The 18344-nt window shown below is 43.6% G+C and overlaps 1 protein-coding gene across 1 annotated transcript; it reads left to right on the top strand.

Annotated features, from left to right (window-relative positions):
• The first annotated feature begins 7792 nt into the window (after window positions 1–7792).
• Window positions 7793–9896, top strand: HOXD1 (homeobox D1). Its single transcript, XM_007965430.3, has 2 exons — window positions 7793–8444; window positions 8799–9896. Exons 1-2 carry the CDS (start codon window positions 7793–7795, stop codon window positions 9131–9133), a joined length of 987 nt encoding a protein of 328 aa, XP_007963621.1. The 3' UTR covers window positions 9134–9896.
• Window positions 9897–18344: the final 8448 nt, after the last annotated feature.

Raw genomic sequence — 18344 nt, forward strand, 5'->3', positions numbered from 1 at the left:
TTATAAGGATAAGTAAAAGGTATTATTTTTCACTTATCAGATTGGCAAACATAAAAATTTCAACATCCCATTGACTCGGCAAAGGCATAAGGAGACAGGAACTCTCATATATTGCTGATAGAGGTATAAATTAATTTATTTCTGTGGAGAAGTGTATTAAAACTGACAGTGCACATACCTTTTGACTAAATCATTTCACGTCTACAAATTTTTCTAATAGGTAAAAGCTTGACCATGTGTTTGTAATAGCAAAAGGTTGAAAACAAGATATATGCCCATCGATAGGGAATGGCTAAATGCACTGTGGCAGGTGTATACAGTAGAACAGTATGAAGTTATAAAAGTAAACCAGGGCCAGATGCTGGGGCTCACATCTGTAATCCCAGCACTTCGGGAAGCCAAGGCTGGCAGATCACTCAAGCCCAGGAGTTCGAGACCAGCCTGGTTTTGTAGAGATGAACCCTTATCTCTACAAAAAATACAAAAATTAGCTGGACATGCTTGTGCATGCCTGTAATCTCAGCTACTCAGAAGGGTGAGGTGGGGAGGATGACCTGAGCCCCGAGAAAGTTGAGGCTGCAGGGAGCCATGATTGCACCACTGTACTCCAGCCTCAGTGACACAGTCAGACCCTGTCTCAAACAACAACAACAACAACAACAAATCCAGGAAGTTATGTGTGGATATATATGGAATGGTATGAAAGATACAATGGGGGAAAAGCATGGTGCAAAAAAGTCTGCCTAGCATGCTACCATTTGTGTAAAAATCTGTGGAGTACACACATACACACATAAAAATGATGCTAGCAAAAAGTGTCTCTGGAAAGATATACAAGTTGGTTGCTTATGTGAAGGGTAACTAGGTAGCTGGGAACAAGAGTGGGAGGAAAACTTTTCACTGTATACTCCTTTGTACCCTTTGAATCTTGAAGCAGGCACATTTAAATTTATTACCCTTTCGAAAAAATAAAAGAAGCCGGGCACAATGGCTCTTGCCTATAATCCCAGCACTCTGGGAGGCTGAAGCAAGTGGATCACCTGAGGTCAGGAGTTCGAGACCAGCCTGGCCAACATGGTAAAACCCCATCTCTACTAAAAATACAAAACTCAGGTGGGCGTGGTGGCGCGCATCTGTAGTCCCAGCTACACAGAGGCTGAGGCAGGAGAATCGCTTGAACCCAGGGGGTGGAGGTTGCAGTGAGCCAAGATCATGCCACTGCCCTCCAGCCTGGGCAACAGAGCAAGACTGTGTCTCATAAAAATTAAAAATAATAATAATAATAATAATAAAGGAACAGAGCAGAGGATGGGGGTAGGGAGATCAGGAAAAATAACTAATGGGTACTAGGCTTAATACCTGGGTGATGAAATAATCTGCACAACAAACCCTCATGACACATGTTTATCTATGTAACAAACCTGCACATGTACCCTTGAACGTAAAACAAAAGTTACAAAACAAAACAATGCCATTAAAAAGAAACGGAACTCACCTTGAGTAAAATAATAAAGGAACAACAACAAAAAAATGGTTAGTACAAGTAACCTGGGTGTGCCTGTGTGTGTTCATATGTGTCCTTATTTATACTTGTTCTATCCAGCAAAATTAATCTTGGGATACCTGTTGTTTTGTTCCCCCGGGGCCCTGATGCTGATCTACTTCAACGATAATAAGGGGATTCTTTACTCTTGCTTGGTGGTGGGGTCCCAGGTCTGTCTCTACCCTCTCTTCTAGGAGGACTCAATATGAGGCTACAGAAGTCCAGCAGAACAGCAGGCTTCTCAGAACCACTGACTGTGTGGCCTCTCAGAAATGAGTGCACCTTCTTGAACGCTGCTCTGCTTGCTTGGGATCGAGGCCTGCCACAATGCCAAGGAGTGGCTACTATACTTCTTCCTCTTTGCAGACTGTGAAGAGGCAATAGACCGTGGAAAGTCATGAGACCCAAGGTGGTTCCATTTTTTGCAGGATGGCTTTTAACCTCTTTTAACCTCTGAGTAAAGTGACTTCCTCTCTAAAATTAGGGGTTTGATGTAGCTTATCTGGAAGGTGTTTTCTAGCTTTGACATCTTAGACTGTGAAAGGTCAGCCTTTAGCCAGGGATAGAGTTATTGCTTAGGCTAAGGGACATTTGGCCCCCTCTGGATCCCTGGGACTCAAAGGCATATTCCAGACAATTTGAGAGATAGAAGGAAAAAAAGGCTGAGTCCTCTCTCTTCAGATGCCCATTCTCACTCCTTCCTTCTTCCCATTGCCTCAGAACCACTCTAAATTTTCTCTGAAGAGACTGGGAGACACAAATCTCTTTCTCTTCCAACCCCTCTGGCATAATCAAAGCCAAGGTAGGGAAGCGGCAAGAAGCAGAAGTGAGCCCAGTCTCTGCAAAGCACGAATTGGTCAGCAAAACTTGGGAAACTTCCAACTGACCACTTCTTAAGGATATGTTCTAGAACTTCAGCCCAAGTAGACTTAAGTTTTACCTTGACATTGACCTCTACAACCCAGCAAACCTTTGGATACTTTTTAGGTATACTCATGTACCAGCTAGCCATGACCTCTCATCATTCATGGTCCCTCCCATAGGAACATCTCGTTTATTCCCACCCTGCCCGCTCCCACCCCAACTCCTACAGCATAATTTTTCAAAGTGTGGTTCCAAACAATCTTGCCTTAGGATCATCATCACAAAAAAAAAAAAAAAAAAAAAAATGGATTCCTAGGCCAGGCACAGTGGCTTATGCCTGCAATCCTAGCACTTTGGGAGGCTGAGGTGGGTGAATCACTTGAGCCCAAGAGTTCAAGACCAGCCTGGCCAACATGGCAAGACTTCATCTCTACAAAAAAATTAAAAATTAAAAAAACATTTCGGAGTCAGACTATTAAGTAAAAGTCTCTGGGGGTGACCCAAGAAACCTGAACTTTTAAACAAGATTCTATGGTGATTTCTACCCACCTGATGTGGTTTTGGAAGGCAACAATCTAAAGATATCCTTCAGCCAGTATTAGTCACGGTAAAGACACACCATTCTGTCCACTCTGCTTATGTCCAACAAACACTTTTGAATGCCTCCATATGTCAGTCACTGGCTTGACCAGTGAGCCTTTCATTCACAAAATTCTCAGGGAAAGGCACAGCACTTTAAATGGTTTTCCTCAGGGAAGGTCACATTGTCAGATTTCCAAAAGGTTTAGAATTCTTGTCCTTAGGACTCCTTTGCATCCCTACCTCCATCCTAGGCTGACTGAGGGATGCTACAGCGAACTGCATCTTAATCTGCACTTTCTCTTAATGTGGCTTAAGAAAAAAAAGACACCCACTCTTTTTTATCCCAACAAACAAGATTTTCTGTGACTTGGGGTTAGGAAGCCAAGAGTTTCAAAGTGGTCAAGTGCCTCCAAGCAGTAACATAGTGGGAATTGTCTAGAGGGCTTACCCGGAGCTTCTTGAAAACAACTTCAAACACACAGAAGTAATCCCTGTACTTTGGGAGGCCTAGGTGAGTAGATGACTTGAGGTCAGGAGTTCGAGACCAGCCTGGCCAACATGGCAAAACCCTGTCTCTACTAAGAATATGAAAATTAGCCGGGTGTGGTGGCGTGCGCCTATAGTCCCAGCTACTTGAGAGGCTGAGGCACGACAATCGCTTGAACCCAGGAGGCGGAGGTTGCAGTGAGCCAATATCATGTCACTGCACTCCAGCCTGGGTGACAAATCGAGACTCCATCTCAAAAATAAAATAAAATAAACACACAGAAAACCAGACTCCCACCCTCTATCACTTCTGTCTGCAGAAAAGAGGCTAGTTATCAGAAAGGGAGAGAAAGGTAGTCATGAAAGGGATAGGGAGTGGGTAGGGGGTGGCTGCTGTGGTGAGTAGGATGGGAGAGATTTCAAAGCATTCCGACATCAAACACAAGCTGGTAGTTGGGCCCCTCTGCTGTCACCTCCTGTGGAGAACTCAGCACCAGGACCCAGCAGGGCAAGTGACCCTGGGGAATTCATGGCTTGACAAGTAATAAAATTAGTAAGACATTTCTCCCATACTTTGTGAACATCTAAGAGACAAACTTTAATGTTACTCAAAATATGCTATATTCACATCTTTCTACATTTCCCCAATAATATCTTCCAACTTTTCCTTAGATAATTACACATTAAGATTCCTCTAGAGTAGATTTATAGTATAGCTAAAACCTGTGTCAGAAATGAATCTCTAGCTCCTTTGGTTTGAGAATGTCTTTTCCCTAGCCTAACTTTCTCCTAATAAAACGTCATTACATAGTAAATCCTTGTCAAACATCTGTTGAATTTGAGTATGAGATGACTAGAGTCTTGACTTCCAACCTGACCAAGTCAAGAACCAGTCCAAGAATGGAGATGCCAACTCTAAGCCCCAAGGTGTGGGATATGCCAAGGATTTGGAGATTAAGGGAGTGGAGAGAAGGATGAACAGAATATAGCTTTTTCTTTTTCTTTCTTTCTTTTTTTCTTTTTTTTTTTTTTTTTTTTTTTTGAGACAGAGTCTTGCTCTGTCACCCAGGCTGGAGTTCAGTGGTGTGATCTCGGCTTACTGTAACCTCCACCTCCTGGGTTCAAGCGATTCTCCTGCCTCAGCCTCCCAAGTAGCTGGGACTACAGGCATGTGCCACTAATTTTTTATTTTTATTTTTATTTTTTAGTAGAGATGGGGTTTCACCATATTAGCCAGGCTGGTCTTGATCTCCTGACCTCGTGATCCACCCACCTCGGCCTCCCAATGTGCTGGGATTACAGGCGGGAACAACTGCGCCCGGCCAGAATGTAGTTTTCTGCATTCGATTATCAGAGAAATGCTATTGGGTCCGAACAAATATTGAACACCTCTCCCTCGCTCTCACCCACGGTTGTGAAAACAAAACAAAATAGTATTTTTAAAAACTTCATTCTTTTTTAGGACACTTTCTTCCCTCGGAAAGGCTAAATCTCCAAAATTTTACCTGATGGAGCTAGTGTGGATAGCTCATGGGTGCATCAAAGTCAAGGCCTAATTATATCAGGAAGGACCCACCCTTTGCCCCAAATGCCCAGCAGGAAAAACTTAGTCTTTGTTGCCATGAAAGCTGCCAGGACACCTACGCAGCCTGATTTTTCTGAAACCTTAGAGAAAAGGCCCTTAATTTGAGGGGTTTTGGTCAGACTTGCCAGACAGTCAGGCTGACTTTCTGCCCTAAACCCTGGGTTGCAGCTGGCTGGATGTCTTCCCCAAAGAGGTTTACAAAGCCGTCCTACCTTCTTGATCCATGGGGCCTCTAGGCTTAGGAGATGTGATAAGTATCATTTGAGGGAACACTGTGAGAGCTGGGACATCTTGCAGGTAAAAACTAGCTATTAAAATCTAGTCAGAGGTGGAGGAGGGGGCATTGTGAACTCAGCAGCATCTTATTTGCTGTTACTTTTGCACAAATGGCACAGGAGAGCAGTGTCTACATTTATAGAGCTAGTGCTGAGGAGCTCTATCATTTTCTAACTGGGGTGCTAGGGAAGAACTTTTATTTTTCTCTTCTTAAAAATTTAGGGCCGGGTGCAGTGGCTCACGCCTGTAATCCCAGCACTTTGGGAGGCCGAGGCGGGTGGATCAGCAGGTCAGGAGATCAAAACCATTCTGGCTAACAGGGTGAAACCCTGTCTCTACTAAAAATTCAAAAAATTAGCTGGGCGTGGTGGTGGACGCCTGTAGTCCCAGCTACTCGGGAGACTGAGGCAGGAGAATGGCGTGAACCAGGAAGGTGGAGCTTGCAGTGAGCCGAGATCACGCCACTGCACGAATAAATAAATAAATAAATAAATAAATAAATAAATAAATAAATAATTATTTACGACCTTTGTCATCTGACTGGCTACAGCATAAAACTGAAATAGCAAAATCAAGATTGAAGGGCTTGTTTCAGCCCAGGTATTCCATTTCCAATCAAACTCAAGAACTCCAGCAGTGCGGGAACCACAGATCTCTTTAACTTTGTGGTCATTCCTAGGCATCCACCCTCTACCGGCTCCCCTCAAACTGGGGAAACCCCTCCCCTATCTTGCAGCAACTTCAGGTCCATCAGTAGTTCACATTTTGGTAGGGCTTTGTTTATCCACAAGTCCACAACCCTGGAAGGAACTGGCTTCCTGGGCTGTGATGGCTCCTATTCTAAAAACTTCCTCAGAGTGGAATTTTAGGCAACAGCTCAATCGCTCTTTTATGACAAGTGGATCAGTAAAACAATAATAAAACCTCAGTTACCATAACTTAGAGGCTGTAATAGATTAAGTTTTCAAGGGCACTTGATATAAGCTTTGAGTAGACTCTTTAGAGTCTTTATTCACACAGGGTTTTAGGAAACCACCATCTTTCATAACTACTGTGCGTAAACAACCTCTATTTATCTAATTTGTAATTTTCCTACAGTCCCCCAAAAAAGGGAACATTAAAAGAAACACTATAGGAAATTGGAAAGTTTGTCAATGTAAAGCTGGTCTTTGTAACCTTTCTACTCTACATTGCCTGTGCCAATTGCACTTTTATTTCCCGTCTCTCTACACTCAGTAAACAAAACCATATTATCAAGGGAAAGACGTGAGCCCATTAACATTGTGAGCCCTCAAATTTCACTCGCAAGAGACGATGCAGCACTTATCTGATGGAGCAGAAGCTCTAATTGCTTCGAGGTACAAGTCCATCCAAACCTCTGAGATCTCACCCGTCCCCGGGAAGCCTTTGCGCCCTCCAGACAAGCTCCTCAGTGAAAGCAAGCGCCGCACGGGTGCCTGTGCCAGCCTCCCAGATAGGAGCACAAGGAGTGTTTCACCACGACTCTGGATTCTTTATTCCAACAACCGAGCCGGAGGGGAAAATCTGCTAAACTACCCCATAAGGCAGAAACTTTATCAAAACCTGGCACTACAACACTGGCCCTCACCACGCCGCCACAAATTGCGAGGGATAGAACAAAGCTGCAAAGTCACGTTAAAAGGAAGCCTAGTCAAAAAGTGAAAATTTTGTCCCGCCCTAGGCACACGGCACTCAGCATAAAATGTAGTTCCATGAGTCATAGGAAAGGGGGAAGAAAGGAAAAAACCAAACATCTGCTCTAGGTTTAGAAGAGGGATAACATCAGTGCCAAGCAAACCGAAAGCGCAGAGGACTCAGAAGAGGGGAAGAGGAATAACTTTACCTGTCCTGGAGGTAGGCGAGAAGCAGTCTCCACCGCTCGAGAGTCACGCTCCCGTTTAACCTTTTCCACGCCGCGACGCCCATAGTCAGCCCCCGAGGGACTTGTCCCCCACGATCCAGAGCAGAAGCGGCTCGCGACCCTGCATCCCCTCACCCTCACCCAAGCGGCCAATCCTGCCTTTCTCCCCCCACCTCGCCCAATACCTGTCCAAGAGAAGGCATTCTGCACTCTCGCCCCGCCCTTGCCCAGGCAACCCCGGGTCGCGACGGCTCTCCTCAGGGCTCCGGGACGCTGGGCGGCGGCCCTGGGCTGCTTTGGCTAAGTTGGCTGCGGGGCAGGCGCGAGGAGCGGCGCGCCAGTCGGGACCCGGGCCGTGCGGGGAGGTCGCCCATTGGCCGGCCAGCGCCACGTGGCTGCCCCGTCGGTATATTAGGCCACTATTTACCTCCGGCTCACTCGCCATGGCTCGGCGAGGGCAGCTCGGGTAGAGAGGGCTGGCGGAGCGGCGCAGACGGCGGCAGTCCTGCCCAGCCTCTGCCCGGCTCCGCACTCCGGCCCCAGCCTGCGCCCTCAGGAAGGTGGGGCCGGAACCATGAGCTCTTACCTGGAGTACGTGTCGTGCAGCAGCGGCGGCGGGGTCGGCGGCGACGTGCTCAGCTTGGCACCCAAGTTCTCCCGCTCCGACGTCCGGCCCGTGGCTCTGCAGCCCGCCTTTCCCCTGGGCAACGGCGACGGCGCCTTCGTCAGCTGTCTGCCCCTGGCCGCCGCCCGACCCTCGCCTTCGCCCCCGGCCGCTCCCGCGCGGCCGCCGGCACCGCCTCCGGCCGCGCCCCAGTACGCGCGGTGCACCCTGGAGGGGAGCTACGAACCGGGTGCGGCACCTGCCGCTGCAGGGGCGGGCACGGACTACGGCTTCCTGGGGCCCGGGCCCGCGTACGACTTCCCGGGCGTGCTGGGGCGGGCGGCAGACGATGGCAGGGCTCACGTCCACTACGCCACCTCGGCCGTCTTCTCGGGCGGCGGCTCATTCCTCCTCAGCGGCCAGGTGGATTACGCGGCCTTCGGCGAGCCCGGCCCCTTCCCGGCGTGTCTCAAAGAGCCAGCCGACGGCCACCCTGGTGCTTTCCAGACCGCATCCCCGGCCCCAGGCACCTACCCCAAGTCGGTCTCTCCCGCCTCCGGCCTCCCCGCCGCCTTCAGCACGTTCGAGTGGATGAAAGTGAAGAGGAACGCCTCTAAGAAAAGTAAGTCCGCGGGCCTTGGATGGGGTCACCTGGGGTTGGGGACGGAGGCTCCCTCGCGGAAATGCGCTGGGAGCGTGGTGCCGCTGCCTCTCCAGACAGCGGTTTGGGTTTTGTGGAGAAGACGCGTTCCTGGGCGAATTCCATTGAGTCTGCCTCGAGTACAGACTCGGAAAATGTGCCAGGCATTGAGAAAATTTCAGGAAGGAGCTCTCCGTGAAATTTCTCCTGGCACAAACTGTGTTGCTAGGAACCCAGGAGGGCTGCGCTGGGACTTTGATTCTAACTAGCTCCACTGCTCACCCACGTTCTGTCCCCGGCCTCTGGCCTGGCTGACGCCCTGTCTTTACGTTGCAGGCAAACTCGCCCAGTATGGGGCCGCTAACCCGTCCAGCGCGATCCGCACGAATTTCAGCACCAAGCAACTGACAGAACTGGAAAAAGAGTTTCATTTCAATAAGTACTTAACTCGAGCCCGACGCATCGAGATAGCCAACTGCTTGCAACTGAATGACACGCAAGTCAAAATCTGGTTCCAGAACCGCAGGATGAAACAGAAGAAGAGGGAACGAGAAGGGCTTCTGGCCACGGCCATTCCTGTGGCTCCCCTCCAACTTCCCCTCTCTGGAACAACCCCCACCAAGTTTATCAAGAACCCCGGCAGCCCTTCTCAGTCCCAAGAGCCTTCGTGAGGCCGGGACTTGGGACCGAAAAACTGTGGCCTGCAGAAGTCCCAGGTCACCCCCACCCCTATCTAGACTTAGGAGCTCAGTTTGGGATGGAGGTAGGAGAACAGAAATGAATAGGGGTTTCACTTGGGAAATGAAGTACTTTAGTTGGCTTCTGAATCCCAGACTATATGTCCAGATATTAATTGGCTGTCTTGTAAGCCACTTGTTTGGTTATGATTTGTGTCTTATCAGGGAAAAGGTGCCCAGTTGCCAGCCCAGCTCTGCTGCTATCTTTGTCTCACTTAGTCATATACAATTCTCGTTGCAGAGTGGCAGACCATTAGCTGCTGAGTTCTGTCAGCACTCTGATGTGCTCAGAAGAGCACCTGCCCAAAGTTTTTCTGGTTTTAATTTAAAGGACAAGGCTACATATATTCAGCTTTTTGAGATGACCAAAGCTAGTTAGGGTCTCCTTGATGTAGCTAAGCTGCTTCAATGATCTTCACATTTGCACTCCATTTTTTTTTTTTTTCTTTAAAAAGCGGTTTCTACCTCTCTATGTGCCTGAGTGATGATACAATCGCTGTTTAGTTACTAAACAAATCCACAGAGTGGGTAAAGAGTAGAATCTGAACTATATCTTGACAAATATTATCAAACTTGAATGTAAATATATACAGTATGTATATTTTTAAAAAAGATTTGCTTGCAGTGACCTTGTAAGTGACATTTAATGTCATAGCATGTAAAGGGGTTTTTTTGGTAATAAAAATTGTAGAATCTGTTGCTGTCTGTTTTTCTTACATTCTTTAATCATGATTCTCTTTCTTTAAAGTTGATTCAGTTTCCTGTATTTGAATTTTCTTGATTCTGCTATGAGAATTTGTTTATGTTGATAACTTTATTTATTTATTTATTTATTTTGAGATGGAGTCTTGCTTTGTTGCCCAGGCTGGAGTGCAGTGGCACAATCTTGGCTCACCACAACCTCTGCCTCCCAGGTTCAAGTGATTCTCCTGCCTCAGCCTCCCCAGTAGCTGGGATTACAGGCATAAGCCACCATGCCCAGCTAATTTTTTGTATTTTTTTTAGTAGAGATGGGGTTTCACCATGTTGGCCAGGCTGGTCTCGAACTCCTGACCTCAGGTGATCCGCCCACCGTGGCCTCCCAAAGTGCTAGAATTACAAACGTGAGCCACGGCGCCCGGTGGATAACTTTTAAAAATAATATTTCCTACAGGTTGTGTACACACCCAGCAAGTTATGGACAATTATCTCAGTAGTTTAAGAGAGAAAACTACTCTGCCAAATCTCCAAGTAACTATGGAAATACTTTCCTTGCCTTGAGTGTCCTAGTTTTATGGTAGGTGAGTAGTCTGCACATTAACTCAAGTGTTAGGTGCCTACTGTGGAATGTTGTAAAGCCAAGGAGACACTTCAGGGAGATCTTGTACTTTTGTCTTCTGTCCTCACAAAAGGAAGAGGAAAGGTGACCTAAAGACTGTTTCTTGGTTAGTGTTCCCTGAGAAAGGCAGCTGCACATCAAAAAGTTCTCAGTGGCTGAATTCCCATTTCCAAAGTCAAGAGTTGCAAAAGAGGCTGGGAAAGGCTAATAGTCACAAATTTCTACTTCCTGTAACCCTGACTGAGTGTCTGGCTGAGAGCACAGACAGTGCCTTTCTGATTTCAAAAATGAAATATTTTCAAATGAATTCTTTGGAAGAGGTACAAGCACAAAATTTGAAAGTTGACAAGAGAGTATGTGGTTTAAAAAAACCACAAAACCTATTCTCCAATCTATTTCCACCCAACCTCCCATTTCTCATCATGGAGGCATTCATAATTGACTAGAGTTTATATAACCTTGCAGAAATATGAGAAAAAGATACAACATAAACACACAGAATCAAGTGGATACTTGAGACAATTTTGGGGAGTAGGTTATTTTCCTCATTTTACAGCTGTATCTTTAAGTTCTTTCTTTAGTTCAACAGAAAGGCTTAAAGGCCCAAATAATTCAGATAAGAACCTCAGCTCTTTTCGCTATATTTCTAGATTCCAGCATAATGCTTTAAATCTAAGCAACTGTGAAAGATTACCTTTTCTGTAAAACAGCAATGTGATTAGTTCTCTTAGAAAATTGGAGTTACACTGAAGTTCTCATTCTTTGCACCTATAATTGAATGGAGTTGAAGAAATGATCAGCTCTAACAAACTCAGCTGATTAGAGGGAAAAGATATTGCTTAAAAAGCAGGTCTGTCAATATTATTCTTATGTTTCCCCATCTGCCCTTCAATAACTTGATGCTAATTGAATCTTGTTTGAAACAACAGCCCCCCTCTGAGCTCTGCTGCTATTTGAAAGAACTTGTTAAAGGACTTGTGATCTGCTTGCTTACAGCCACCTCTGGGCTTCCCTGCAGTGGTCTTTGACATGACAATGTTTCCTTTTTGATAAGCATTTAAATGTACACCTAAACAACAACAACAACAAAATACCAACATGCTTGGTCATTTCCTTAATCTACCACCATTTTCTCTGAGAAAATAAAGCTTTTCCTTCTGAAGCGAGTACTAGCACTTATCCCTGATGGATGTCTTTCTTGATGAGGGTGGCTATTATGACATTCGTATAATGCTGTTCCATGAATCAGGCCAATATTAGCTATTTTTTGCCCAACCCCAGGGATCTTTAAAAGCTTTCTTAATGCAGATCACTGTACAGCTATGTTCAGTATTAGGAAGAGTCCTGGCTGGAGATCGGGATGAACTAGGTGACCTCTGGAGGTCCCTCCCAGCAATGAAAATGCTACAATTTAATGACTTCTGCATATTTTATTTTAGACCTATCATTTGAAGGGAGTTAGGTTCTAAGAGAAAGCAAATGTACTCTCTAGGATTACAGTGACACTGTGTTTATACAGGAAAAGAGGATTTTAGACACTATCAAATACATCTTGTCAGTGGAGTTACCTAGGCAATGTGGATCATTTACAGAGCATTCCTTTTCCCATTTTTTTGAGCCTTGTGTTATTTTGAGTCAGATCTCCATGAAGTGTGAGGTTACTATGTAAACTGCAGCTACTCAAACAATCCCATTTCTATTTTATAAGATTTCTAACTAAATATGCTAATTTACCCTCCAGAAATCTGTTACAAGGATGAATACGCTGTGGACAGTTCTGGCTGTTGTATAATTAACTATTCAATGTTCCTTGGTCTTCACATAATGACCATGTGTCTACTTTTCTGGATCAGGATAATTGGGAGTGAGGAAAAGGAAAGCATTTAATAATATATAAAATTCCCATAAGTTGAGTACTAGAAAATGAAGGCTTTGCTGATATAAAAACCTAAAGCAATGTCACCTAGAGTTTCAAAAGATTGTGTGTGATTTATGCTGTCTCAATCTCAAACGTGGTGAGAAGCAACACCAGAAGAGGCTGTCTGATTATCATGTCATCCAAAAAAACAGAAGCAGGCTCAGGAGAGTTGCATTAGCTCTGAAGTTCTTAATTATTTCTTTTGGCCAAAGAAATGATCTATATTTGCTGAATATTGAATTTGAAAACCTCAGGATCTAATCAGGTTCCGAGAGATGTTCAGTCTGACCACAGACCTCTCAACAAGAAAAATGCCCATTGTTAAAACTTTATTTGTGGTTTTAAAGTAAAACCATAGTGGTCATATCTCACAAATAAAGATAAATATCCGTCTAAATAGAAACAAAGATGTTCATGGTTTTTACCTCTATCTAATGTTTTCAAGTCATGAACATGCAACATAATCTGCAAAATAACTCTATGTCAACATCTCATTTGTAATTGCTTATTACATTGTACGTGTTATTCAGAAATAAAATTTCTATAGAAACTGTTTGACTAGATTCAATAATGAACTAAGAGGATGAAAATCTTAAATATTGGTGTGGAAGGAAGGTCTATTACTTAGCTTGTAAAGATTTCAACACAATTTCTTCGCCTTCTGGAAATCTTACTGATATATTTTGGAAAGAAGGGCCAAAGAGAGTCATTTGGACTTGTAATAGCTAATAAACTATTACAAGTTTATTAAAACTGACATTTTTGAGGCATTTCTAGAAGGTACTAGACTCTTTAGCACACTGAATTCTTAGGGATTTTGTAGAGCCTAAGCTTATACAATTTGGGGAAGCCTCTTTAAGGAAAAAAATACAAAATTGTTAATACAAAATTCCCAGGATGTGGAATGGTTCAGGTTAGTGAAGTTTAAATTTCACTGGGTTCATAGTAAATCCATATCTGCCCCTTCCTTGAAACCATTGCTTTTTCTCCACTGCCATCATTGCCTGTGAGATAATAGCAATGACTGCTTTTCTCTAACATCTTAGAGACAGAGTCACTGTTTCTCTTCAAATGCATCAAATAGTGGATAATGGGGACAAGGGCAAGTTGGCACTCTGTTCTACTGTCTTAACATCTCAATCTCACTGTGCTCTTCTGGGCTACTGGGTGGCTGACTTTAACTAGTGGTCTTACTTCACTGCGTTAGAATGGGAACCTTACCTCATCCTAGAGGTCCTCTTCTGTTGCGTTTTCTTCTCAAAGATACGAACAGAAGAGAAAGATACAGCTGGAGACAATGCAGCCACATTGTTAGCATCTAAACATTTCCTAGAATGGAACCACTGAGGCTGAAGTAAAAGACCCTGAAAAAATAACATTATTATTTTTCTTTTCTTAGAAATGGGATCTCATTTTGTTACCCAGGCTGGTCTTGAACTCTCGGGTTTAAGTGACCTTCCTGCCTCAGCCTCCCAAGTAGCTGGGAATTTAGGCATGCACTGTCATACCCAGTAAGAACATCATTCTTTTCTTCTTTTTTTTTTTTTTTTGAGACGGAGTCTCACTCTGCTGCCCAGGCTGGAGTGCAGTGGCGTGATCTCCTTCACTGCAAGCTCTGCCTCCCGGGTTCCGGCCATTCTCCTGCCTCAGCCTCCTGAGTAGCTGGGACTACAGGCGCCCGCCACCATGCCTGGCTAATTTTTTGTATTTTTAGTAAAGACGGGGTTTCACCTTGTTAGCCAGGATGGTCTTGATCTCCTGACCTCGTGATCCACCCACCTCGGCCTCCCAAAGTGCTGGGATTACAGGTGTGAGCCACCACCCCTGGCCAAGAACATTATTCTTAAGGGAGGAGACCTGGATTTCAGTACCAGTTGTATTTTCTGATTAAAAGGAAAAATAACTTGCCTGGTCTTAGATTCTCCTATAAAACAAAGTGGGTTGGATGATGATTACATTCCCTTATCACCTTAGCATTTCTTCACAATCCTTTGTTGGTTATTACTGAAGAGTTTATTTAGTAGTACTGTAGCTCTGTAAGATTAATGTCAACAAGAGGCTGGTATTGAAGTAGTTTCTGAGACTTTAAAAATTATCTGGCTTTAGAATCTGGGTTTATGTGCATATGTATATGTGAACTAGGTAACATTCCTCATTTGTCTACCTGATGAACTAAAAGCTAACGATGGTGAGAGCCTCCAAAAAGACCACTTCTCTTTGAAGAAATAAACTAGAGAATTAACAAGAGATTTTTCAAATGGGTGTCAGCGCTTCCTATTTGGATTCTCAATCTCCTTGTCCTTAATTCCATACTTCAAAGTTGACAACTTTCAGAATAGAGAAGTGATATTGGGTCTTTTCTCTTACTTTCAGATAAATGAGATTCTGAAGTGAATGCTCCGTTCTTTTGAAGAAAAGAAACATGGATAAACAAATCTCTCCTCCTTTCCATTAGTCACTAAATCCTGTCTATTTCTCCTTCTCCATTGGCTCAGTCTTTATCATTTCTCACTCAGCAATGCAACTGATGCCTTCCTGGTCTCCTTGCCTCCAGTCTTCTTCCCAGTCAATCCATTCGAAAGCCCTGCTTTCATTGTATTGTTGCACTTTGAACTCTCAGTAGCTCCTGGTAGCAAGTAGAAGAAACTCAGATGTTTTTAACTCGGGATTCAAGGCCCTCAACACCTGTTTCCAGCCATCTTTTCCCTGATAATTTCCCACCATTGCCTGACACACAAACTTTACCCCCAGTTAGTGTGGACTGTTTATACTCCCTGCAAGAAATTTATGCTTTCCTGCCTCTGAACCTTTTCTCATGTCATTCCTCTCTCATACTTCTACCTTCTCTCTGCCTATCCAAAGTCATCCTTTGTGGCACAGCTCAAACCTCACCACCTCTACAAAACTTTTTTCTTACATCATCCAAACTTAAAGCTAACTCCTCTGAGCTGCTGTAGTATTTATTATTTGTATCACCTGCTTAAGCACTTAGACTCTCCTGCCATATTATGAGAGGTCTGTTTCTCTTTCCACCTTTCTTCCCCTCTCATTAGTTCTCCCTCCATGGGCATATGTATATTTAATCTATCATTGAGTATTTTATACATAATAATGGTCCTATACCATTTGCTGAATGTTGAATGTGGATCAAAGCTTACAGTGCTGCTCATCAAGTGCTTTCTACCAGGTGAGGAACACTCTGATGACTTATTTGCTAAGTATTCTCTATATTTCATTACTTATAATAGAATACAAGTGATTTTTGACTACACAGTAAAATACAAATAGGAGGCTAGAAAGCTGAAGGAGGGAGAGCTTATAGACTTTCCTCCTTATGCATCTGGTACATTCTTTTGATTAAATGCTTTGTATACCAATAAAGTGTGAATGTTATCGAAAACAATCCCTTTTATTCTTTTTTTTTTTTTTTTTTTTCCGAGATGGAGTGTCACTCTGTTGCCCAGGCTGGAATGCAGTGGTGCGATCTCGGGTCACTCACTGCAACCTCTGCCTCCCTGGTTCAAGCAATTCTCCTGCCTCAGCCTACTGAGTAGCTGGGATTACAGGCCCCCACCACCACACCTGGCTGATTTTTGTATTTTTAATAGAGACGGGGCTTCGCCATGTTGGTCAGGCTGGTCTCAAACTCCTGACCTCAAGTGATCCACCCGCCTCAGCCTCCCAAAGTGCTGGGATTGCAGACATGAGATACTATGCCCGGCCAATCCCTTTTATTCTTACAGAATGTAATTTATAATGCATTTTGGTTGTTGTTTGAGGCTTTTTAATATATTGTATTTGTTACTTGTTATAGTTGTTGGAGTACCTTATGGAAACAGAACTCCTGGAGAAAGATTGATGAAACCAAATGAGGTCTAGCAGAGAGTTTTTGGAGACAATTAAATGTAGTAGTTATTACAGTGAACCTTGGAAGCAGACAGGCTCGGGCACAAATCCTGGGACAGATGACTCAGTGTCATTCAGCTCTACATTCCTCCCTTAAAAATGGGAATATTAATGTCTCTACTTCATTGACTTGTGAGGAAGAGCAGAGATAATACATGTGGATCATTTAGCACAATGTCTAGTGTAACGTTTGCTAACTATTAAGACAGAATGGGTAATGAGCATTGTGATAGGCATCTAGGATGGAAAGACAGGGACTGAGGGAGAGAAATATTTACATATATGACAAATATGTACTGAGTTTCCAGGTGCCATGCACAGACTATTACCAACTAGGAATGAAGCGATACTGGGAAGGGAAGAATCATTGCAGCGGATATGGCTGGAGAGAATAAGTAAAGTCTAGGGTTATCAATACGTTTAGCAAAATACTGGTGGTACATAATAACAGAGGAAAGGAAAGTGGCAGTTAATGAACGCTTGATGACTGCAACGGCTGGGCACTCACTAAATTAAGACTCCAAGATCTTAGAAGAAGCCCGGGAGAAATAAAGGATGGAAGAGGTGTCAGGCCATTACCCACTGCTTCTAGTTTACTGGCTCATTCTGAGTGCAGAAAACTTAAATCCATCACACTTTTGTTCAATTTTTTCCTATCCAAAAGGACATGTGAATTCACATGCATGGCACTTTGGAGGTCAGGTGCCATAAATTAGAATGCAATAATGATTTACATACATTTCCTACATTGTAGCACCTCCCCCGGGTTGAATTTATCATTCTGTAAAATAGAGAGGCTCAGGTTACTGTGTTCTGTGGACATCAAAGTGAAAACAGGGGTGATCAACCACATTAACTCTTGTTGCTGCAGAAAGAAATTCTTCTCTCTACCTACTTTGGCAGTGGGGAATTATGAATTTTCTCAACTGTGCATAAAATTGTAACTATTTCTACTGTGGGTCTATAAAAACCTACCCTTAAACTGAAAAAAATAAATAAAAACTTTCTGCGAAAAGGACACTTTGTGGTCTAATTAATGGCTGAAGGACAGTTCTATGTAAATAGAAATTACTCTATTTTTCCCAATTGCTTATGACCTAATTGTCAAAATAGTGTTAGTATTCAATTGCCTGTATGAGTAATTACTCTATTATATGTAAATGTTTACACTTCCTCTTACATTTGAAACTTGAGTCACATTTTGAATATGTGAAGTGTGTTAGCTTTATACAGAGGGAAAAAAAGAAACTACTAGCTTATGAAATAATTGTAGGCCAGGCGTGGTGGTTCATGTGTGTAATCCCAGCACTTCGGGAGGCCGAGGCGGGCAGATCACCTGAGTTTGGGAGTTTGAGACCAGCCTGACCAAAATGGAGAAACCCCATCTCTACTAAAAATACAAAAAATTAGCCAGGCATGGTGACGCACGCCTGTAATCCCAGCTACATGGGAGGCTGAGGCAGGAGAATTATTTGAGCCCATGAGGTGGAGGTTGTGGTGAGCCGAGATCATGCCATTGCACTCCAGCCTGGGCAATGGGAGCGAAACTCCATCTCCAAAAAAAAAAAAAACTGTAGACAAGGTAGATTCAATGTGAATATATAAAATAAGCTTCAAATGATGAATTAAAACGATAATATTTCTTATTCAGACAAAGATAGCATACTATTTGTCCCTAAAAATCTTAAATAGATTTAAAATTTAAACTTCCTTGGGTTAACCTGCCAAGGAAGTCCAATATGCTTCTGTTTTGACTGCAAATAAAAGCACACATACAACCAGAATCATCCATTTTTCTAGCAGCATACGATTCCTTTGGAAACTTCAGAAACAGCTGTGTTTGTATGTCTGAAGATGCTTCAGAATTGTCACGTAGGGAGGCTATCTGAGAATTGTCAAAGCCTCTTTTTATTAAAGGTTTGTAATTTGGGTCTTGGCCCTTGATTTTAAAAAATGTATATATTTTAGAGGACAATGTTATCTCAACTCGTTCCACGTAAACA

This window comes from Chlorocebus sabaeus, chromosome 10, assembly GCF_047675955.1.
Source record: "Chlorocebus sabaeus isolate Y175 chromosome 10, mChlSab1.0.hap1, whole genome shotgun sequence".
Taxonomy (NCBI): Eukaryota; Metazoa; Chordata; class Mammalia; order Primates; family Cercopithecidae; genus Chlorocebus; species Chlorocebus sabaeus.

Coding starts and splice junctions, on each gene's coding strand:
- HOXD1 (XM_007965430.3), top strand. CDS start 7,793: ATGAGCTCTTACCTGGAGTACGTGTCGTGCAGCAGCGGCGGCGGGGTC. Junction 8,445..8,798: donor GAGGAACGCCTCTAAGAAAA/GTAAGTCCGCGG, acceptor TTTACGTTGCAG/GCAAACTCGCCCAGTATGGG.